Source organism: Delphinapterus leucas, chromosome 7, assembly GCF_059928025.1.
Source record: "Delphinapterus leucas isolate spDelLeu-1000000601 "Yukka" chromosome 7, BTC_Dleu_Yukka2, whole genome shotgun sequence".
Lineage (NCBI taxonomy): Eukaryota > Metazoa > Chordata > Mammalia > Artiodactyla > Monodontidae > Delphinapterus > Delphinapterus leucas.
The window spans coordinates 6,188,422-6,210,178 of record NC_143135.1 but is presented as its reverse complement, the minus strand read 5'-3'; the positions used below and the strand labels follow the sequence as shown (position 1 = coordinate 6,210,178).

The 21,757-nt window shown below is 57.0% G+C and overlaps 2 protein-coding genes across 3 annotated transcripts; one reads left to right on the top strand and one right to left on the bottom strand.

Annotated features, from left to right (window-relative positions):
* Positions 1-1,959: 1,959 nt before the first annotated feature.
* On the bottom strand, positions 1,960-7,983 carry ZDHHC24 (zDHHC palmitoyltransferase 24). 2 transcript variants are annotated; one of them, XM_089914483.1, is made up of 3 exons: positions 7,628-7,983; positions 6,131-6,454; positions 1,960-2,570 (listed from the first exon to the last, which is right to left on the bottom strand). In XM_089914483.1, exons 1-3 carry the CDS (start codon positions 7,906-7,908, stop codon positions 2,297-2,299), a joined length of 879 nt encoding a protein of 292 aa, XP_089770609.1. In that variant the 5' UTR covers positions 7,909-7,983; the 3' UTR covers positions 1,960-2,296. The 2 variants fall into 2 exon arrangements, with proteins under 2 accessions (XP_089770609.1, XP_022447072.1); XM_022591364.2 differs by having other exon boundaries at positions 6,177-6,454; positions 7,628-7,981.
* Positions 7,949-21,662, top strand: ACTN3 (actinin alpha 3). The gene is made up of 21 exons (XM_022591357.2): positions 7,949-8,990; positions 12,440-12,554; positions 12,734-12,853; positions 13,154-13,240; positions 13,322-13,409; positions 13,886-13,964; positions 14,055-14,136; positions 14,884-14,969; positions 15,289-15,381; positions 15,823-16,053; positions 16,179-16,326; positions 17,341-17,491; positions 18,055-18,163; positions 18,260-18,400; positions 18,660-18,842; positions 19,506-19,640; positions 19,736-19,915; positions 20,340-20,486; positions 20,581-20,646; positions 21,122-21,280; positions 21,363-21,662. Exons 1-21 carry the CDS (start codon positions 8,841-8,843, stop codon positions 21,519-21,521), a joined length of 2,709 nt encoding a protein of 902 aa, XP_022447065.1. The 5' UTR covers positions 7,949-8,840; the 3' UTR covers positions 21,522-21,662.
* The last annotated feature ends 95 nt before the right edge of the window (positions 21,663-21,757 follow it).

Here is a 21,757-nt window from a genome sequence, read left to right as displayed (position 1 = left end):
ATAACTTTATTGAAAACATTACATGGAGAGATACACCATGTTCACGAACTGGAAAATTCAATTTCATGTGGATGTTGATTTTCCCCAAACTGGTCTATAGATTCAGTTGGGTTCCAGTCACAATTTCAAGGGGGGGTTTTATTGGTGGAACTTGACAAGCTGATTCCAAAATTTATATGGAAGAGCAAGGGCCAAGTAGATCTTAGGAGATCATACACAGGGGTAGATAAAATGATCAGGGGGACAAGAGAGAAAAATAAATTGTGGTATATTCAATGGATCACTATACAGCAAGGAAAAGGAGTGCTCTACAGCCACACACGTTAATTTGGATAAATCTTAGAAATATTGAAGGAAAAAGCAAATCACAGAAGAATAAACATGGCGTGGCTCCGTTTATATAAAATTCAAAAACATGCAAAACCAGTACAAACATATGTAATAAAATCACGGGGCAAAGCAAGGGGATGATTAAGACAGCACAGTGTTTCCTCTACCAGGGAGGGGCACAGCAGGGACCTCAAAGGAAATAGTATCCATTTCTTAAATAGGGGTGGGGAGGGTGTTGTTTCTATTTTATAAATATTTCCTTGTATCCTTTCACTATAAAAAAAAAAAAAACAAGAAAAGATATTCTGGAGGGTGAGGGGTAAAGCAGTAGAGGAAACAGAAGTCTTCCAATGCTTAGGTACAGCACAAAGTGCCAGGTACACCAAGTTCCTAACAGAGTTAAAAAATAGTAATAGAGCATGCTGTTTAGAAAAACAAAGAAGGCTTAGCAGCTCAAACCTTTGTGGGCATGGGCGGGGCCTGTCAGAAGGGTGGGCTTCTCTGCGGGTTCTTGGAAGGCAAGCCTGCCATGTCACTGAAGGACTACCCCCCTCCCCCAGCAGCACTTGTAGGTTTTCACTTAACTCCATTTTTGGTCCAGTCCCTCACCCCCAACCCTCCCCAGGGCCCCCCGAGATGCAAAGCTTCTTCGAAAAGCCCCCGCCTCCACCCCAGCGGGGTAGCGAGGGGTCAGGTGGGTCCTGGGGGGCAGGGCAACCTAGCTGCTTCTCATAGAGACCTTGAATCAGTCCCGGCCCTACTGTCAGCCCCAAACCTTGCCTTCCACAGTGAACCTCTCCAGGGCTCCTGGGGACAATCGGGCTGCCTCTTGGCCCCTCCAAGAAGGGAACGCTTAATTTCAACTTCTAATTCTCTAAGAGAGTAAATGAGCCTCTATCCACTTTCCATCTTTCAGAATGTTGTCAGGCTCTTTGGTCTAGTGCTGTCTCCCTCCTATTTTCTTTGTCTTTGTAAATTTACATCATTTTTAATTTCTTTACTATCATTTTAGATTTTAAGAGGAAACAAACTCACATGTTTAAACCTGCCACATTTAACTGGAAATGTCTATTTACTATATTTAAATAAAAGTGTTTAACAAGTAGCCCCTGAAGTGTCCAGAGAGGAGGAGCTTAGCAGTCTCAGCACCATCCAGCCGGCACAGATGCTTGAACAGCCCCACCTGATCTCTCTGCCTTGATTTTTTCGGCTGTTCAAGGGTGAAGGAGAAGGCACAAAGATCTGGGTTCAAATCCGGACTCCTCCATTTACTACCACGTGATCTTATCACATCAACTCTCAGAGCTTTATCACCCACATAATTGCTGCCCAGGGCACCAGGTTAGCTGGAGAGAAGTTCACTGAAATTGTTGCTGTGAAATGTTCCTAACTATAAAGCACTGAACCTGGGGAAGAATTCTGGATTCTCATACCCTGGAACACTACATTCTGCCTTAAGCTGCTGGCCAACCCCCCCCCCCCACACACACACACAAGGCCACAGGAGGCAGAGCCCTGGCTGCTCACACCCTCAGGCATTCTGTGGTTCCCAGGCCTGCCAATCAGAGGAAACAAAAACAGCAGCCCTGGAAACAGTGAAGGTCCAGAAACCCACAGAGACGGAGGGAGTCCAAGAACCAAGTGGGCACTTTATTAACCTGGCAAAGGGGCAGCTGGGCAGGCCGAGCAGCCCCCTGCCAGACCCTTCGCTGTACTCAGGGGCCACTGATAGAGGCAGAGCCGCAGGGCCCAAGCCCTGGACACTAGGAGTCCAAGCTGGGCAAGGGCAAGGCTAAGGGCGGGGCTGGAGTTGCCGAAAGCAGGCATCAAGTACCAGCGTACCAGCCTGCCGCCCCTTCTGAGGCTGGGGGTGGGCCTGAAATGAGTTATCTGAGTCCCCTCTCCTGTTCCCCACTCCTTGTACAGCTCAGGCTCTTCCTGGAGTCAGGAAGCCATGAGTCCCACATCAGCTGTGGTCTGGAACGTGATGCCATCCCCCGGCAGCGGGGAGGCCAGGAAGGGCCAGAGCCAGACAAGGACCCAGCGGGGCCCCAGGGCCGCCTGCAGGTTGTGGGAGAGGCCCAGGTCGTAAGAGTGCTGGCCCCGAGCCCACTCCCACGTGGTCTGGCCCCTCAGCAGCAACATCCCATGGAAAAGTAGTCCAGCCCCGCACAACAGTGCGCCCGCCACACACGTGTCGGTCACGAAGGCCAGCGCGAACTGCGCCAGAGACACTCTGCCTGCAAGGAGAGAGAGCAGAGAGGGTCAAGGAGAAGCAGCAGGCCCCAGTCATCCCAGAGCCCAGCTCCTGCCCTCCTCCCGTCCCCTACTCCACCATGAAGCAGGGCGCATTCCTCCACTCAGCAAACACTGAGTTGTTGCTCCCTGGCCAACCCATGCCGGCTGATGGGAACACACTGGTGAAACGGGCAGACACAGCCCCCTGCCCTAGATGCGACTTTCACTCATGCATCACAAACCTGTGAGCACCTCCCATGAATACCAGGATGAATGGCAGGTAGCATGTCCGACCTCAGGGAGCTCACAGACAGACATTCAAGAGATCATGTCTCAGTTACTTAATTACAGCTGTGATGTGTGTGACAATGGAAAAGTACAGCATCTTGCATCATCTTGACCCACAGAAGGTAGTAAGTATCAGGTGAACAAATGAACTACAAGATGCCGTGAAATGTTATGTCAAGCGAGAGAAGGCAGACACAAAAGGTTATGTATCGTATGGGGCCATTTGTATGAAATGTCCCAAACAGACAAAGCCATAGAGACAGAAGATTAGCGGTTGCCAGGGGCTGGGGGCATTAGGGGGAAATAGGGAGTGACTGCTTAATGGGTACTGGGGGCGATGAAAATGGTCTGGAATTAGACAGTGGTGATGGCTGGACAACACTGTGGATATACTAAATGCAACTGAACCGTGCACTTGAAAATGGTTAAAATTATGAGTTTCATGTTACGTGAATGTTTTTCCAATAAAAAAAGAGAGCCTACTGGCGGGGAGACGACATGGAAACTTATTAAGAGGCTCAGGGAAATAAACTTCATCTATCTTGACAGGGATATTTTGGGTGATGCCTGAAGGTTAAGGAGGTATTTGCTAAGTGAAGAGGGGAGAACACATTCTGTGTGAAGGTCCTGAGGCAGGATGGAGAGGTGCCTGCGATACAAGTGAGTGCACAGTTCTGGAAGCTCAGGAGAGAAGCCCAGGCTGGATACGCAGATTTGTGAGCGGTTGGTACCCGGGCGGTTCCGAGACCCGGCAGAGTGTGTAGGGAGATGAGAATGGCGTCTCGACCTCAGCCCGGAAACCAGGTCCTTAGGGATCAGATACAGGGAAACCAGGAAGGAAAGGAGGAAACCCCAAAGTACAAGCCGTCGGGGACGTCAAGCGTAGAGCCCTTTAAGGAGGCTGAAGGCCAGCAGTTTTATGAGGCTGAAAGGTCTCATGAGCAAGAAAAGAACACAGAAGGGTCCTCTGGGTTTTGTGGAGACAGAGGCCTGGGGACTGTGGCAGTCTCGGAGGACGGGTGGGGGCAGAAGCCAGTTTGGAGCAGGCGGAGGAATGGGTGGGAGGCAAGGAAAAGCAGCCTATAGCCCAGGCAAGTCCTTTGACTTGGCTGCTGATGGAAGAGCCAGAAGGCATGAGCTGGAAGAGGAGGACGTGGGGTGAAGAGAGGCTTTGTACCAGCTGGGAAAACCCAAAGGAAGCCAGTGGAGGGAGCCTGGAGTGGCAGGAGGAGAAGCGACCCACGGTGTGAGGGCTCCCAGCAGGGAGGAGGGGTCAGGCACCAGGAGAAGGCGGGGCAGTGAGCTTCTGCCTCCAGGACGGGACAGCCAATTCTGGACGTGCCATCTGATGACTAATTTCCTCTGTGATGTATTTTCAGGAGAGGTTGGGGCTTGGAGGACAGGAAAGTGGGAAGATTTGAGCTGCAGCCATTAGGGGGAGGAAGCTTATGAGAAACCAAGGCAGCCAGGCACCGCTGAGGGCCTGTTGAGGTCAGCAGCCATGAACGTGACATAACACCGACTGCCACATAGTACCAGGCATCTCTGGCAGCTCTCCGCAGCCAAGGGCAGACACAGAGAAGCCAGGAAGGCACAGCGGAAGGAAGACGGAGCAAAAAGTCTTGAGATGAGATGCTGCGGAAGGCTGGTGGAAATGAGGGCGCTACGTTGGACCTGGGGTGGTGAAGGGGGAAGGTGCTGATGGACAGAAAGGTGAGGGCCAGGAGCTCCGGAGGGGCGTCGCGGAGCACAGAATGAGATGGATAGGAGAGGCAGTGGGGGCAGAGAGAGGGGTGACATGGGGTGCTCTGGGAGGTGACACATTTTGGATTCTGACACGACTGGGGTGGGGATGTGGGAGTAGGGGAAGGGAGGAGGGGAGGAGAAGGTCAAGAAGCTGAGCGACTGGGGCCATTCACCCACGCTTTCAGATACCTATGCCTTCAGCAAGGCCCAGGGCTGAGAGGGAGACGAGGGGCCGGAGCCCAAGTCTTCGGTGACTGCGGGGAGCGAGTGGGAGACTGTGGATGACCGGGGGTTGGGAGCGTGCAGACAGGAGCAGCTGGAGGGCTTGAGTCTCAGTGGAGGCAGGGGGGTCATGAGGAGGGCAGAGGAGGGCTGCCCAGGAAGCCAGTGTGGGCACAGGAAAACCCTGACAGCCCCACTGGGCCTCCCATGACGCCCCCTGGGCTGCAGGGAGGGGGTCCTGGGGACAGAGCTGGGCTTGGATAGGAGGAGACAGAGCCACTATTCAGAGTTGTCAGGGAGTTTAGTAATTGCAGGACAAGGTTACAGAGAGGACCGTGGACAGGTCAGGAGGAAGGAGTCAGGGAAAAGCAAGCCCGAAGCGTTTTGGGGGGCAGAGAACAAGGTATAAAAAACCAGTGGGGGGCTTCCCTGGTGGCGCAGTGGTTGAGAATCTGCCTGCTAATGCAGGGGACACGGGTTCGAGCCCTGGTCTGGGAGGATCCCACACGCCGTGGAGCAACTAGGTCCGTGAGCCACAACTACTGAGCCTGTGCGTCTGGAGCCTGTGCTCCGCAACAAGAGAGGCCGCGATAGTGAGAGGCCCGCGCACCACGACGAAGAGTGGCCCTCGCTCGCCGCAACTAGAGAAAGCCCTAGCACAGAAACGAAGACCCAACACAGCAAAAATAAAATAAATAAATTAATAAACTCCTACCCCCAACATCTTCAAAAATATAATAATTATTATGTTTAAAAAAAAACAACAGTGGGGTTTCTACCTTGGGTGGTGTCAGAAGAAAGTGTCAACCAGAACACAGCCTCTCAATCAGTCTCCTGATTCGAAACATCCCCTCCCCACTTCCAAAGACTGGACCTTCCCCTGCCTGTAACTTTCACTGGCTCCCCACTGCCCAGTCAAGTAAGGACCAACTCCTCACACTCCATTCAAGGCCCTCCACCATCCAGTCCTCACTTACTGCCCTAGCCTTAATTCTCACAATTCCCACCAAATGCCTTCACTACTCCGTGCCCAACCTCCAAACCTTTGTTCACACTGCTCCCCTAGCTCCGAATGCCCCCCACTTAGAATGCTCTCTCACCGTCCCATCCCCCTCTAGGTGAAATCCCACTAGTCGTTCCTCCCCTGATTCTCTCAGCCAGAACTCTGTACCTACGTTGAGGCCCTGTATTTTACCAGACCGCACACCCAAGTGAATACCAGGCTCCCCTCACCTCCCGTAATTGATGTGGGGACTAGGTCCCCAGGGCGCTGCCTGGAGAACCAGGCGGAAATCCCATCGCCTACCAGAATGGGCCTCTGCCTCTCTGTGGAGGCCTCCCCGGCCCCCCACCTGTGAGCAGCATGAGCCAGGGCAGCAGGAGGAGGGCGGCAGTGTGGAGGGGTGTGTGGGCTCGCAGCAGGGCCGACAGGGCAGGGCCCAGCAGCACAGAGACGTGCAGCAGGACGCCTGCGGCGTGAAGCAGCAGACACAGGAAGGGCCGGTAGTTGTGGAAGCCCACGCAGCGGCCCAGCAGGCGGCAGTGGTGGTCCCGGCGAAGGATGCAGATGCGGCAGGCAGAGCAATGCCCGCTGCGCGGTGGCACCTGGCTTTGGCACTGGTAGCAGTAACTGCAGGGAAGGAACCACAGGGTCAGTTCCCCCAGCAGCTCTGAGTGCCCCATTTCATGCCCGGTCAGCCCCTGAGCCCATCCTGGGGAAGCAGGCACAGCCCCTGCCCTCTCTAAGGTTCAGGTTCTTCACAGGTAAATGCAGGCTAAACACCACTTCCCAGGCCCTTCCATTCCTGGCACAGCAGGTCTGAGGGCTCTTCCAGCTCTGAGAGCCCCAGTCCTGAGGCCTTTCTCTGGTCTCTAACATCCGGAAGCAAACTTCTCCTGTCCTCCACTGTTACCACCTCCGTCCAAGTCACCATAAGCTCCCCCCTGGATTACTACAACAGCCTCTTGCCTGGCTTCCCTGACTCCACCTTTGTCCCAACTGGTGTAGTCTCACCCCAGCAGCCAGACTGATCCTTTTAAAATCTAAGTCAGGGGAACTCCCTGGAGGTCCAGTGCTTAGGACTCCGCGCTTTCACTGCCGAGGGCCCGGGTTCGATCCCTGGCACGGCCAAGAGAAAAATAAATCAAGTAAATAAAATCTAAGTCATGTCCCTCCTCTGCTCAAAACCCTCCAATGGCTCTCCGTTTCACTTCTAGTAAAAAGCAAAGTCTTCGAGGTCTTACAAGGTCTTTACGTCTCTGACTTCTCCTCCCTCACTCCACTTTGGCCACACTTGCTGTTCCTGGAACATGCTGGGCAAACAAATGCCTCAGAGTCTTTGCATCATCTGTTCCCTCTGCCTGGAACGTTCTTCCCCCAGATGACTGTGGCTAACTCTCCCCCCCTCCAAGTCTTTGCTCAAATGCCACCTTCTCAATGAGGCCTACCTTGACCACCCTATTTCAAACTGCAATTTGAGTCTCCTTTATCCTGCTCTTTCTGTTTCCTTACCACCAACACCTTCTAACATTCTACATTATTTTCTGATTTATTACGCCTCAAGTTTATCATCTACCCCCTCCCTGAAATCAGGAATATGTTTTATTGTACCTCCAGTGCCTGGAATAGTACCTTGCACGTAGTAGGTACTCAAATATTTGTAAGTGGATGAATGATACTCCTTCTGCCGTCTGGTTCAAGCGGATCTTACTGTAAACTGGTTCTAACATCTTCAGGTCCTGAGGCCCTCCCCCTGCCCAAAGCTCCCGCTTCTCCCCCCGCCAGATCCCGTGCCCCACTCACGCCCAGCCCTGGCCCAGACCACGGCCGGCCAGCATCACACCCCGGATGCTGGGGTCCGAGCGCAGGAAGAGCCCCACGTTGCCCAGTAGGTTGAGCAGCTGAAAGGTTGCCAGCGCAAGCTGCAAGGTCCGGGCCAAGGGTCCCAGTGGGGGCGGCCCGGGACCCAGTACCAGCACGTAGGCCAGCTCCAGGCCCACGGCCGTGGCCCACAGCGCGGTGAGCACAAGAGGAAGTCGCGCGGACGCCGCTTCTGCGCTCCCCACAGCCCTGGGCTGCCCCATGGCCTGGACCCACTAGCGGTCGGATCCCGGGTACCCCGCCGCTTCCGTATTGGGGCGGGGAGAGTGGCAAACGGACGTCTGCTACGACCAATAGAAGCTCTGAAGGGGGTGAGCGAGCGTTGAGGTTCACGGGGAGGGCCCGCAGATACGGAGGTGTGATTGAACGGCCGAACGAGCCAAAGAGATGCTTGGAATCTCGTTGGCGCTAGAGCCGGTAGGGCAGCGCGGTTACAGCCCACCCGCGCAGGCCCCGCCCCTCCCGCAGAAGCTCCGCACGCTGGGCCCGCTGGCCCGCACTCCGAGAGGATTGAGTTGCAGTTTAGGTGCTGTCGGTGTTTCGCGGCTCAGCACATTCCTCCTCTCCCTCTAGTCGCCCCGATATTAATAGCCCTGCTTCGGCCCATCCAGCTGGCTTGGAGCCCCACCCCATGCTCTAGTGTCTCCCTTCATCACCCCAGAAAACATTCAAAACAGCTCGGCGCCTCGGTGTTTCTGACTGTGAAATGGGAATAGTGCTCCCTGTTTCCCACCAGCGCGGCGCAGGAAAAGGGTCATGAGGCCCAAAAGGTAGCTTCTGGAGCAGTCTGCAGCCACTATTATTATCGTCATCTTCGTTGTACATGTGAGGAAACAGACTCAGAGAGGGCCCGTGGCTTTCGCAAGAGTCTCACAGCGCCCAAGCTGCGGAGCCGGAACGCGAACCCCGGATCTCCGCCATGGGGTACACCCCAGTGTCCCCAAATTCTGCAGTCTCCTAGCCTCAGGACAACCTGCTGCCTGGTCCCGACCCGAGTGGCCTCGCCCCCATCCGGCCCCTCCCTTCTCCCCCCTATTTAGCAGGAATCCGATCCGGGGCTGGGCCGGGTGCTACTTAACGCGGCCCCCATGTTCTGGAGCGCGCCGAACGGAGCGGAGCCGGGAGCCCGAGCGAGATGATGATGGTTATGCAGCCCGAGGGTCTGGGGACTGGGGAGGGGCCCTTCGCAGGCGGCGGCGGCAGCGGCGGCGAGTACATGGAACAGGAGGAGGACTGGGACCGCGACCTGCTGCTGGACCCGGCCTGGGAGAAGCAGCAGCGAAAAGTGAGTGCTAACCCATTTCCTGTTGGCAAAACTGAGGCCTGAGAAGCCAGGCGGTTTGTCCTTGGCATCTCAGCAGGTCAGGGGCAGAGCCTGTCTTAACCCTCAGTGCCACTTCCTCGCCCAGGCTCTGACCATCAGTCCTCTGCTGTCCCCCAGGGCCCGAAGAGAGGGCTGGAGACCCTCACGAGGGGTTTAGGACAAGAAGAGTTTCAGGGGTCCCCACCCCACAGGCTTCATTCCCCTGGGCCCACTGCTCCACTTCTGCTAAGGAATATGGTTTGGGCAAAACCCGGGAGATCCAAGTTCAGGGTGTGGGTGGGGTCGGGAAGAATGATCTTTGTCTCCACAGCCCCACTCTCCAGTGAAATATTCCCAGACCCCACCTGCGGACTTGCAGCCAGGCAGCTAGAGGACTTGGGAGTGTGGGGAAGGGGTAACCGTCGCAGACCCCTTCCCCACCCTCTCTATGTTCTCTCCAGCGTGGTGTCCGTGGTCACTCTATCCCAACTGTTAAATGAGGAAGCTGGGGCTGAGATAGGACCCAAATCATATGCTGTCAGAAAACAGGACTCCCCGCAACCTGAGGGTCTTTGCCCGTTGCTTGCCCCACCCCCATTCTTTCCCAAGATACCCCTCCTTACCCCAGGGGCCCTGAATCTGCTGAAAAGGCCACAAGGTCGGGGAGGAGGGGAGCCCTGGGTTCCCTTTCGCGGTAGGTAACCTGACTCTCTGGCCAGATAGACACTTCGTGCTGAGGCAGCACCTTGGAGAGCTGAGAGGGGCACATGGGCAGCTGCTGCCCAGGGCCAGCCTTGTAAGGCACTCGGGCCTCCCCTCCCCGATCTATTTTCACTCGCAGACTTTCCCAAGTGGAGGGGGCAGGACACCTGGTGACCCAAAAGAGAAAATGATCCAGGCTGGAGTGAGGAAACTTTGGGGAGTGTGGCAGGACAGCGGTAGGAGTGTACCACGAGGTCATTAGACCCTGCTCAGCACTTGCCAACAGTGTATGAGTCCAGGAAAGGGCAGGGGAACAGGGGTGTTTGGTGGAATTTGCAGGATCTGAGAATCCCAGAATTTAGAATCAGAGCATTTATGCTGGGTTAGTTGATAGGAGATGACCCCAGGGGCTGGGAGGCTCAGCTGACTCGGCTAGGGTGCCCGGGGTGACACGCCTCCCCCCAGGCTCCTCCTGCACCTGTCTCCAAGCAGGGCTGTGGTCCTTGGGTCCAGCAGTCTCCCAGTGATGTCATCCCTGCCCCTGGCTCCAGCTGCCATCTGCTCTGCAACAACTCCTATCCCCCCCACGCACCCACCCAGGCCTCTCCCAGATCCAGGTCCACATGCCCCTCATAAGATACAGGCTAGTCTGTAACTTGCTTTCATCACTTAAAATATCAGGAGCATCCTTCCAACCCAACTTACAGCCACCCACATCACTGACTCATTCAATGATTGCACAGAGTAGACACTCTGTAAATTCATCAGCACCCCCCGGAGTTGGACATTCCGGTTGTTTCTCATCTAACATTGTTTATTACAATGTAATGAACATCTCTGTGCTCAGCTTTAGTCCCACCCCCATGCCTGCTTCTCCTCCATGTATTGAAGCACTCCTGCCTCCCCCACCTGATAACCGAGTCCTCTTTATTCAGCCTCATTGCAAACATTCATTCATTGTTTCTTAGGAAGGTCCTAGTATGTGCCAGCCACTGTTTTAGGTGCCAGCAATTCAGCAGGGGGCAAAATTAAAGACACCGCCTCAGGGAGCTTATATTCTAGCAAGGACAAATGTTTTCATCTCATCCACTTGATCCTGCCCTGTCCCACTCACTGACACCTTTCCTCCCTCACCCTGGTCTCAGTCGGCACCTCCTCACTTCTCCCTTCTGCTCTGCGAAGCCATTTGTCTCCCCTCTGCAACCAGAATGAGCTTTCTAAAACACAGTGCTGCCCCTCCCTGTCCTGTGCCTGAAAGCTTCCCTTGTTGCCCTCAAGATCAAGTTCAGACTCCCTGGCTTAGCACTCAAGATCATGCATGACCTGGCCTCTGCCGCCCCTCCGGCCTGCCTCTCACTACGTATACCCCAACACCCCCAGAGCAGTGCCCAGATAGCTGTAGCTCCGCAAACCTAGTAACTGTTTCTCATCGCCAAGCACTTGCCCGTGTGGCTGCCCCTGCCTGGAATGCCCTTGCCTGCCCTTCCCTGCCTGAGTAACTCCTGCTCTTCCATCACAGTTCTGATCAATTATTAACCTTCCCCAAGAGGTCTCCCACTTGATATGAAGAACTCCTCCCCTAGTCTCCCCAATACTAGTCTCTCCCAGCACTTCTCAGACCAACAGGACTCTTTGACTGTGAGTTCCTTTAGGGCAAGGAGCAAATCTCATTAAAAGTCATGTTTGTCAAATGAAAAATGCCCCTTCCTCCACCACGGAGGCCTCACCCAGTCCTGCCTTTCCTCCTGCCCTATCTCGACCCAGCACCCACTTACACAGCGGAGGGAAAGAATTCCAAATGATTTCCAGGGCCACCTCCCTGGAGTATCTGCTTTGCGGTGGCGGGGGGATGCTCTCCATTCCAGAATCCTGCAACGTCAGGGGAAGGAGGACCTGAGACATCACTGAGTCTGAACCCTTAATCGTGCAAATGGAGAGACTGAGCCCAAGAGAGGTCAAGGGGCGCATCCCAGGTCACAGAGAGTGAGCAGTTCAGCTGGGGTTGGAGCCCAAGTATGGGTTCCACCAAGGACTGCTGATGGCAGAATCCAGGGCCTCGAGGCTTGGTAGGTTGGTAGAAACTTGTGCACTAGGTCACTGCCATCCCCCAAAGACACGCAGCCGTATACCAGCCCTCCCATCTCAGACAGAGGCTGAGGCAGAAGCACACTCTGGCCGGTGAGGGAGGGCAGTCTCCTCCAGAAACTAGGTCAGGCTGGGCCTGAGTGTCCAGCTGACCCTCTACATCCTGCAGAAAGCTCTTGCAGCCTCATGGTCTGCTTGAAGGCCAGTTCACAACAGCCTTAAGAGATCGGTGAGCCTGAGATAATAAAAACACAGGTGCACAGTCCCTCAGAGCCATCTGTGCTTCAACACAGAATTTTTCAGATTTGAGGCAGTATCACCCTGCACTGACCCTTGTGCCTCAGAGAGCCCCACACTTTGGAGTGTCTGCTTTACAGGTTTCTAATTCCCCCTTCAGTGCTTGTTGTGCCGGCAGTGAGGCACCCCAAGTCCAAACTGGGGCCTGAATGGGCCCCAGACCCCATTTCTCCTTTTCCAGGAGAATTAAATCTCAGAGAGGGAAAGGGGCTGGCCCCAGATGCACAGCAAGTCAGTGGCTGAGCCGGTACTTGAATCCAGGGCCTTGGGCTCTGAGATCTGCCCTGACAGAGGAGCCAGGGCGCTGTCCTCAGCACTAGGGTCTGAGCACTGTCCTCTGCCCCCAGACCTTCACTGCCTGGTGCAACTCGCACCTGCGCAAGGCTGGCACCCAGATCGAGAACATCGAGGAGGATTTCCGCAGTGGCCTCAAACTCATGTTGCTCCTGGAGGTCATTTCAGGTGAGGGGTGCAAATCAGTGCACAGGGACCCCAGGACACAGGGAAAAACCCAGAGAGCTGGGGGAGTAGTGACATCAGAGTGCTGGAGGGGAATTGCTGAGGGAGGGGGAAAGTTTGAGGACCATGTCTTCAGCTTCCTCTCATGACCTTTGACCCTTGACCTCTCCCCTCACACCCAGGAGAGAGGCTGCCCAGGCCAGACAAAGGCAAGATGCGCTTCCACAAGATCGCCAATGTCAACAAGGCCCTGGACTTCATTGCCAGCAAGGGGGTGAAGCTGGTGTCCATCGGTGCCGAAGGTGAGGCTGTGGCAGGAGGAGGCCTGGGCAGGGCCGGGGGTGCGGTCCCTCATCTCAACAATGGGGATAACCGTCCGTGCCTCGCAGGAGGGACTGTCCGGAGCGAAGGTACCCAAAGTGCCAGCGCAGGACCTGGCGCCCAGTAGGTGTTCAATGAATCATTTTGAAGGAAAATGATTGAGCACCTACCTACTAGGTGCCGGCCCTGGGATGGGGACAAGGGCCAGAGGGCAGAGCAGGGGGAGGGCAGCCAAGGCCTCAAGTGCCAGGTGGAGTGTGTCTCCACCCCCCACCCTGCAGAGATTGTTGATGGGAACCTGAAGATGACCCTGGGCATGATCTGGACCATCATCCTTCGCTTTGCCATCCAGGACATCTCCGTGGAAGGTGAGCGGCAAGGAGGCAGGTAGGGTGAGAGGGCTGGCCCAAAGCCCTCCCCAACCAACACTCACCCCCGTCCCCGCCCAGAAACCTCGGCCAAGGAGGGCTTGCTCCTGTGGTGTCAGCGGAAGACAGCGCCATACCGCAACGTCAATGTGCAGAACTTCCACACCAGGTCCGTCTGCCCATCAGCGTGTGGGGCTTCAGCCGGGCTCTGGGCCCTGGCATAAGCCACAGGGCAGGAGAGGTCACAGCCAACTTTCTGCAACAGTGTCTGAAAATAGGAGGACTCGGTCAATGTTGAATCGAATCCAGGAGGGCAAGGGGGAAATTCCTGGAGGAGGGAGCACGGGAGACATCCCGGGAAGGGTGTTCCAGCCAGAGAGAACCTTGTGAGCAAAGACCTGGAGACCAAAAACATCTAGAAATTGGTGTAGCTTAAGCACAAGGATGTGAAGGAACCATGATGAGCTTGGAGGAAACGGTCCCAGGTTGGCAATCAAGGGCCTTAAATGCCAAGCCAAGGAGTTTGGACTTTACTCCATTTTACAGATGAGGCCGTCCTGATAGGGGTGCTCCTGGGACGAGGGTAGGACAGGGCCGCAGCTTGAACCCAGGCCTGACGCCCACACCCCCCTTCTCTCTGTGCAGCTGGAAGGATGGCCTGGCCCTCTGTGCTCTCATCCACCGGCACCGCCCCGACCTCATTGACTACGCCAAACTGCGCAAGGTAGGCCTCCGCCACCCCCAGCCCCGACTTCCCAGTCTCTGCCCTCAACTGACCTTTCACCTCTCCCCCCCAACCCCGCACACCATCTAGGATGACCCCATCGGCAACCTGAACACTGCCTTCGAGGTGGCAGAGAAGTACCTGGACATCCCCAAGATGTTGGATGCAGAAGGTGAGAGTAAGCCTCGCCTGGGCGAGGACTCCCCTTACGCACCAGTTGGCACGGTCCTACCTCCACACCTTTGTCCCTGCTCCTCCCTCCTCCTGCAATGCTCTGCCCCTCACCCTGCTCCCTGGGCAGAATCCTCCCTGCCAACAGGCTCCCTTCTCCAGGAGCCCGTGTCCGGTCCCCTGTCCCTCTCCACCCAGTGGAACCAGGCTCTGCCACCTCTGCCTTATGTAATGGCTCCATCTTCTACCCCATATCCCAGTAACCTGGGTCACCTGGCGGCATGACGGTCACCCATCCTGGGAGCTGCTCTCGGGTGGGTCCTGCCTCTTGTCCCTGGGCCCATAAAGGCTTTAGTCAGTTGAACCAGCAAACATTTTCTGGGCACCTACTGTGCCTGGTACCCTGGATGTGAACTTAGGAGAAAGACAGACAGGCAGACAGACCAAGGTATGGGAGGGTTAGAGACACCAGGCAGTGCGGACTGGCGCCTCATCAGGGCTACAGTGTCTGCTCACTCACCCACACCCTCATGCTCTCCTCACCCCACAGAGGGGGAGGTTGCTAGGCCCTGGGGTGATCCGAGAGGACTCCAGGGAAGAGCTGGGCTTGGGGCACCTGGCAGCTAGTGGCCATGACTAGATGCATGTGCACCCTACCGTCCCGAGGGAACTCTCTGCCTGGGTGGGGACAGGAGCCCACTCCCCACCCCTGGCTTCGGCCAGTCGACACCTCGCTGCCATCCCGCAGACATCGTGAACACCCCAAAGCCCGATGAGAAGGCCGTCATGACCTACGTTTCCTGCTTCTACCACGCCTTCGCGGGGGCGGAGCAGGTAGGGGCTCAGCTGCTGCTGCCTGGGCTGGGCGTGTGGGCCCAGGGGCCCAAGCTTGGCGGCATCTCCACGTTTGGAGGTGCCAGGCCCCATGTGGGTGGGAGTGCCACTGTCCCAGCCGCACATACTCGATCCTTGGGGGAGCTCAGGCGCAGAGGCCTCTGGCCTGGGAGCCCATCCTTACCCTACAAGATGTGCCCCCTCATCCTCTCCTCTGTTGCATGGGCCCAGGTTTGAAGGGTTTGCAGAGGGAGGCTGGGTCGGGGGTGTCTGTGGCAGCTTGCTCTAACGCCAGCCCTTCCGCCCACTCCCACCACAGGCAGAGACAGCCGCCAACAGGATCTGCAAGGTGCTGGCCGTGAACCAGGAGAACGAGAAGCTGATGGAGGAGTACGAGAAGCTGGCCAGTGAGGTGAGGCTGGGGCTGAGAGGACCTCCCCCTCTCCCCTACCTGTGCTCTCCCAACCCAGCTGAGCCCTGGCCTGGACCTGCAGAGCCTACCTCTCCTCAGAGTAGCCGTGGCCTCTCCCAGCCTCCTCCTGCCATCTCTACCCACCCCTGGCCCCCTTCCGCCCACCCAGGCTCCTGTCATCCACTCATCATCCATCCAGTTACTCGTTAATTTCTCCATGCACTCATCTTTAGGCAGTCTCCTGGCCCTTTGTGCTTTGCCGACCTACACTGGTCCCTGGACTCAGAAGTTAACCGTCCTGCTCCTGCCCTGACGAGCGGGGACCCCCACTCTGCTTGAGGCCCGGCCTTCAGGCCACAGCTTGGGTGTGGGTGGAGAGGGGTGGGCGAGGTGAGCAGGCCCACTCAGCGCTCTCTGCTCTGCCCCTGCCTGGCCCCGCAGCTGCTGGAATGGATCCGCCGCACCGTGCCGTGGCTGGAGAACCGCACGGGCGAGCCCAGCAAGAACACCATGCAGCGCAAGCTGGAGGATTTCCGGGACTACCGGCGCCTGCACAAGCCGCCCCGCGTGCAGGAGAAGTGCCAGCTGGAGATCAACTTCAACACATTGCAAACCAAGCTGCGGCTGAGCCACCGGCCCGCCTTCATGCCATCTGAGGGCAAGCTGGTCTCGGTGAGCCAGGCCAGGGGAGGTGGTGACCCCGGCCCTGCCCACATCCTCCGGGTGACCTTGGACTCTCTGTCCCCGTCTGTATAACGGGTGAACTGTGATGGCGGGCACCTCTGCCTGCCCCATAGGACATAGCCAATGCATGGCGGGGGCTGGAGCAAGCAGAGAAGGGCTATGAGGACTGGCTGCTCTCGGAGATCCGGCGCCTGGAGCGGCTGCAGCACCTGGCAGAGAAGTTCCAGCAGAAGGCCTCCCTGCACGAAGCCTGGACCCGGGGTAAGTACCTCTGGGGCCTGATTCTGTCCTGGTGTTCTGCAAGGAAGCTGGAGATCTGTTTTCTAGTCCCACCCTGACTTGCTGTGCAGTCAAGTCACTGCCCCTTTTGGGGCCACAGTTTCTTTATCTGTAAACTCAGGCCCCTAACTTTCTCCTGGCTCTGGTCTTCTGTAGGTCTGCTCTGATTAATTTGTCATTTAGCACTTTATTTGTGTATGTGGCAGGTGTCCAAAGGTGAGTCCCCCCACTAACATCACTTACATTATACCCAAAGTATACTGATGCCAAAATATTGCATGAATCAAATATATCACTGGGTGCAAACATTCGCTCTGTATTCTATCAAGGATTTTAATCCTATAACTGAATGAGTCCTGCTGAAAAAAATAATGAACGCTAATAATGGATTATGGACATATTGAATAGCAGTGGTTTGACAGAATAATTCCTTAAATATACAGCCATTTATGTGATCCTGACAGGTCTTTGAACTTCTAAACCTCAGTTACCTTCTCTGCAAAATACAGAGGCACTCAATAAATGGTTGCTGCTGCAATTACTGTGACTGTGGTCTTACCTGCATAATTATGGTAACTGTCATTCTCAAAGCACTTTTACATTCATTATTCATTCATTCAACAAATATTCATAGAGGGTCTGCCAAGTGCTGGGCACTGGGCAAGCAAAGGAAAATGGATCAAGGGCTCACTGGGTTCACAGAGTCATTGGAAAGCACTTTGCGATCGAATAATACCAAAAGTGTACCAAGGGCCACCCCAAGTTGTGCAGGGTCAAGGGACCCTGACACCACTCACAGGCCATGCCCTGGAACAGGAGCTTCACTTAACTTTATCATACTAGTGTCTCAGAGCAAACCCTGAGGGTAGGCTGGGCAGGTGTGTTCACCTACATTTCACAGATGAGGACCCTCCATGGTCACACAGCCCGGCTTGGACCCCCTGCTCCTGTCGCAGCTGCTGCTTGGTGACCTGAGCCGGGCCTCTCTCCGAGCAGGGAAGGAGGAGATGCTGAGCCAGCGGGACTATGAGTCGGCTTCGCTGCAGGAGGTGCGGGCGCTGCTGCGGCGCCACGAGGCCTTTGAGAGCGACCTGGCGGCGCACCAGGACCGCGTGGAGCACGTCGCTGCGCTGGCCCAGGAGCTCAAGTAGGCGCGGATTGCTGCGGGGCAGCCCGGGGTGACCACGCCCCTACCTGGCCCCACCCCCTCTCCCCGCTCCCATAGCCCTCCAGACCTTTTGCTTTCCCTGGTTGGGTAACCCTGCCTTGGCACCCATGTCCTTCCCCGTCACCACTTACTCTGCCCTCCTCCTGTAACCCTCTCCCCATCTCCGGAGCCCACTCTGCTCCCCACGTTCTTCCCACACTAGCGCTCGACCTGCCCCCAAACCTGGCGGCTCCCTTCAGCTTCAGGCAGGCCCAATCCTCACCAGCAGCCTGGGCCTTGTGCCACCTCTTGGAAACTGGCCCCCGAAACTCCAGGCCCTGCCCCTCCACCCAAGCTCCTCCAGGGACTGGAGCTGAGGACTCCCTTCTCCCGGGAATGCGCTGGGAAGCCCCTGCGCTAGGAAAGCCCCGCTTTGCCCCCACCTCCCCTGGCTCCCTTATGCCTTCACCACCACTGTGCCCAGGTTCCAGCCCCTGAAGGGCAGTCAGGAAGAAATCTGGGCTGGAGTCTGGCCCCAAAGTTGCCCCCCTTCCCGCCCCCAGTGAGCTAGACTACCACGAGGCGGGCTCGGTGAACAGCCGCTGCCAGGCCATCTGCGACCAGTGGGACAACCTGGGCACGTTGACCCAGAAGAGGCGGGATGCGCTAGAGGTGAGGCTGGGGGCCAGGGAGGTGGAGGCTGGAAACTGGAGGAGGTGAGAGGGCCTGCTGGGCAGGCTGCTGACTGGCCATCCCTGTGGCCCCTAGCGGATGGAGAAGCTCCTAGAGACCATCGACCAGCTGCAGCTGGAGTTTGCCAGGCGGGTAGCACCCTTCAACAACTGGCTGGATGGTGCTGTGGAGGACCTGCAGGACGTGTGGCTGGTGCACTCGGTGGAGGAGACCCAGGTGGGCGCAGGGGTTCCAGGTGTGGGGCGGTTGGAGGGGATGACAGGGAAGCGGCCTGTTTCTGTCAGCCACCCCTTTGGGCTCCTGGGAAATGGGGGGCCAGAGAAAAACACCAGTTCCCGAGTGCTGGGAGACGGAAGGCCTCGGTTCTCCTGCCAGTGCTGCCCTGGCCCCACTGGATGGCCCGGAGCACGCTGCTGCCCTTTGTTGCTGCGGGAAGTGGGGGCGCTGGTTGATGCTTCCTGCCTGCCCTCCCCAGAGCCTTGTGACAGCACACGAGCAGTTCAAAGCAACATTGCCCGAGGCCGACCGAGAGAGGGGAGCCATCCTGGGCATCCAGGGTGAGATCCAGAAGATCTGCCAAACATATGGGCTGCGGCCCAGCTCCGCCAACCCCTACATCGCCCTCAGCCCGCAGGACATCAACACCAAGTGGGACACGGTCGGTGCCGCCTGTGGCCTTTCCCTGCCTCCCCCGCCCCGCTCAGATGCATTCTAACCACCCTGATCTGTAAAATGGCCGTAACAGCAGCATTTTCCTGTGAGGTGTGATTTTTTCTTTTTTTGGCTGTGTTGGGTCTTCGTTGCTGCACGCGGGCTTTCTCTAGTTGCAGTGAGCGGGGTCTACTCTTCGTTGTGGTGCACAGGCTTCTCATTGTTGCAGAGCATGGGCTCTAGGCACGCGGGCTTCAGTAGTTGTGGCTTGCTGGCTCTAGAGCGCAGGCTCAGTAGCTGTGGTGCACATGGGCTTAGTTGCTCCGCGGCATGTGTGATCTTCCCGGACCAGGGCTCGAACCCGTGTCCCTTGCATCGGCAGACAGATTCTTAACCACTGCGCCACCAGGGAAGCCCCTGGCAGGCCTGATTGAAGCAGACTTAGATCTGGTGTGTGGACATCCTTTATAAAACAATCTAAGTTCATTAAGAATGATGTCATGGGCCCCATTTTGCAGACGAGGAAATGAGCCTAGAGAGGCTGAGTGCTCAGAGCTTGGCCCCCACAGAGCCCTGAGGCCTTGGCTCAGAGCGGCAGGAGCAGTGTGAGGGGCTTGAGCCCATCTCCCACTCCCAGAGCTGCCCCTGGCACAACCAGCCTCCCTCCCAGGTCCGAAAGCTGGTACCCAGCCGTGACCAGACGCTGCAGGAGGAGCTGACAAGGCAACAGGTGAACGAGAGGCTCCGGCGGCAGTTTGCAGCCCAGGCCAACACCGTCGGGCCCTGGATCCAGGGGAAGGTGGAGGTAAGGCTGGGATCATGGAGCCAGCCCGGGAGAGCAGGGCCAGGGCTGGGCCACCGGAAGCTGGGAGCCCTCATTCTGCCCGGCTCCCCCTGCAGGAAGTGGGGCGCCTGGCAGCAGGAATGGCCGGCTCTCTGGAGGAGCAGATGGTGGGGCTGCGGCAGCAGGAGCAGAACATCATCAACTACAAGAGCAACATCGACCAGCTGGAGGGTGACCACCAGCTGCTGCAGGAGAACCTGGTGTTCGACAATAAGCACACCGTCTACAGCATGGAGGTGGGATCACACCCACTCAGGACAGAGGGGAGGCGGCACTGGCTGGGGAAGCCTGGGGCGGCCACAGCTGGACACAGCACATCTGCCCCAGGGGTTCCCCAGTTCAGCGTGGCCAGGTCCCCCAAAGTACTTGTGGGGATACTGAGACCCAGCGAGTGAAAGTGACCTGGCCAGTCACAGAGCAGTCTAAACCCAGGCCTGGATTGGCCATGGCTGATTGATCAATATGTAATACATAATAAATCATCAAACTTTAAGGCAGGAAGGGCCACTGGACGTCACTCTGTGGAACCTCCAGATGGGGACAGAGGCCCAGCAAGGGGGAGGAGTTGCCCAGGGTCAATACAGTGAATTGGGGGTGGAGCCAGACCTAGTGGCCAGGCACTGGCCACCCACTGACCCAGCCTGTCTTCTGCTTGCCCAGCACGTCCGTGTGGGCTGGGAGCAGCTGCTCACCTCCATTGCCCGCACCATCAATGAGGTGGAGAACCAGATACTGACCCGAGATGCCAAGGGCCTGAGCCAGGAGCAGCTCAACGAGTTCCGGGCATCCTTCAACCACTTTGACCGGGTCAGCAGGGGCTTAGCCCTGTGCGGTGGTGGACTTAGGGGCAGCGGGGGGCGGGTGTTGGGGACTGAGCCTGACATCTGCTCCCTCACTACAGAAGCGGAATGGCATGATGGAGCCCGACGACTTCCGGGCCTGCCTCATCTCCATGGGCTACGACCTGGTGAGTGTCCCCCAGCCGTGTCCCAGCCGTCCCACCTGTGCCTGTGTCCCTCCCACCTCCCACACGACCTCATTTCCTCCTCACCCACCCGCTGGGGCTGGGGAGAATTACCCCATTTCACACAGGGGCTACCAAAGGCTCAGAGAGGTAAATTAACTTGCCCAAAGATACTAGATTTGGACCTTGTTCTGTGTGACTCCAAAGCCTGAGCTTGCAACGTTTCTACATCACAGAAACAGCACTACAGAGGCCCAGGAAAAGGTCAGGACCAACGGGCAGCAGGGGGCACTGCCGTGGGCAGGAAGCAGAGCACAGCCTAGCAGAAAGGATTTCCCAGACCTAGAGCTAAAGCTGCAACGGACGGTCTATGGAGAAAGGGGGCACCTTGTCACCGGAGCTGTCAGGCCAGGGGGACACTGGGAGCCCTCCTGGCTTAAGCACCCCCGGGCATGGTGCCCGGCCTCTAACCCTGCAGGGGGAAGTGGAGTTTGCTCGAATCATGACCATGGTGGACCCCAACGCAGCCGGGGTCGTGACCTTCCAGGCCTTCATCGACTTCATGACCCGAGAGACAGCCGAGACCGACACGGCTGAGCAGGTTGTGGCCTCGTTCAAGATCCTGGCGGGAGACAAGGTGAGTCCCTGGTGGTGCAGGGGGCTGGCGGGCGGGGGCAGGGAACAGGACCTGTGGGCCCTCAATCCCTCTTCTTCCCCAGAACTACATCACACCTGAGGAGCTGCGGCAGGAACTCCCAGCTGAGCAGGCCGAGTACTGCATCCACCGCATGGCGCCCTACAAGGGGGCCGGGGCCCCAGCTGGAGCCCTGGACTATGTGGCCTTCTCCAGTGCCCTCTACGGGGAGAGCGACCTCTGACCTCGACCGCTGAGGTTCTCTATGCAAGTCCGGAGAGAGAGGGTGCTTCCTCTGGCTGATCCCATCCATCCCTCGGAGCAAGGGCCCTAGAGAATGACCGGCCAAGTGTTTCTCAATAAAAAGCCATAGTGGGCCCCTCTCCATCTCCTTTTGCCTCCTGAAGCAGAAGCTGGGCCCTCAGGCTTCTGGGCAGGACCGGTTGCCTGACCGTGACCCTCCTCCAGGGGTCCCCACCA

Coding starts and splice junctions, on each gene's coding strand:
- ZDHHC24 (XM_089914483.1), bottom strand. CDS start 7,908: ATGGGGCAGCCCAGGGCTGTGGGGAGCGCAGAAGCGGCGTCCGCGCGA. Junction 6,455..7,627: donor GGTCTGGGCCAGGGCTGGGC/GTGAGTGGGGCA, acceptor CCTTCCCTGCAG/TTACTGCTACCAGTGCCAAA. Junction 2,571..6,130: donor AGAGGCAGAGGCCCATTCTG/GTAGGCGATGGG, acceptor CTCTCCTTGCAG/GCAGAGTGTCTCTGGCGCAG.
- ACTN3 (XM_022591357.2), top strand. CDS start 8,841: ATGATGATGGTTATGCAGCCCGAGGGTCTGGGGACTGGGGAGGGGCCC. Junction 18,164..18,259: donor AGAGGCGGGATGCGCTAGAG/GTGAGGCTGGGG, acceptor TGTGGCCCCTAG/CGGATGGAGAAGCTCCTAGA. Junction 20,487..20,580: donor CCTTCAACCACTTTGACCGG/GTCAGCAGGGGC, acceptor CCCTCACTACAG/AAGCGGAATGGCATGATGGA.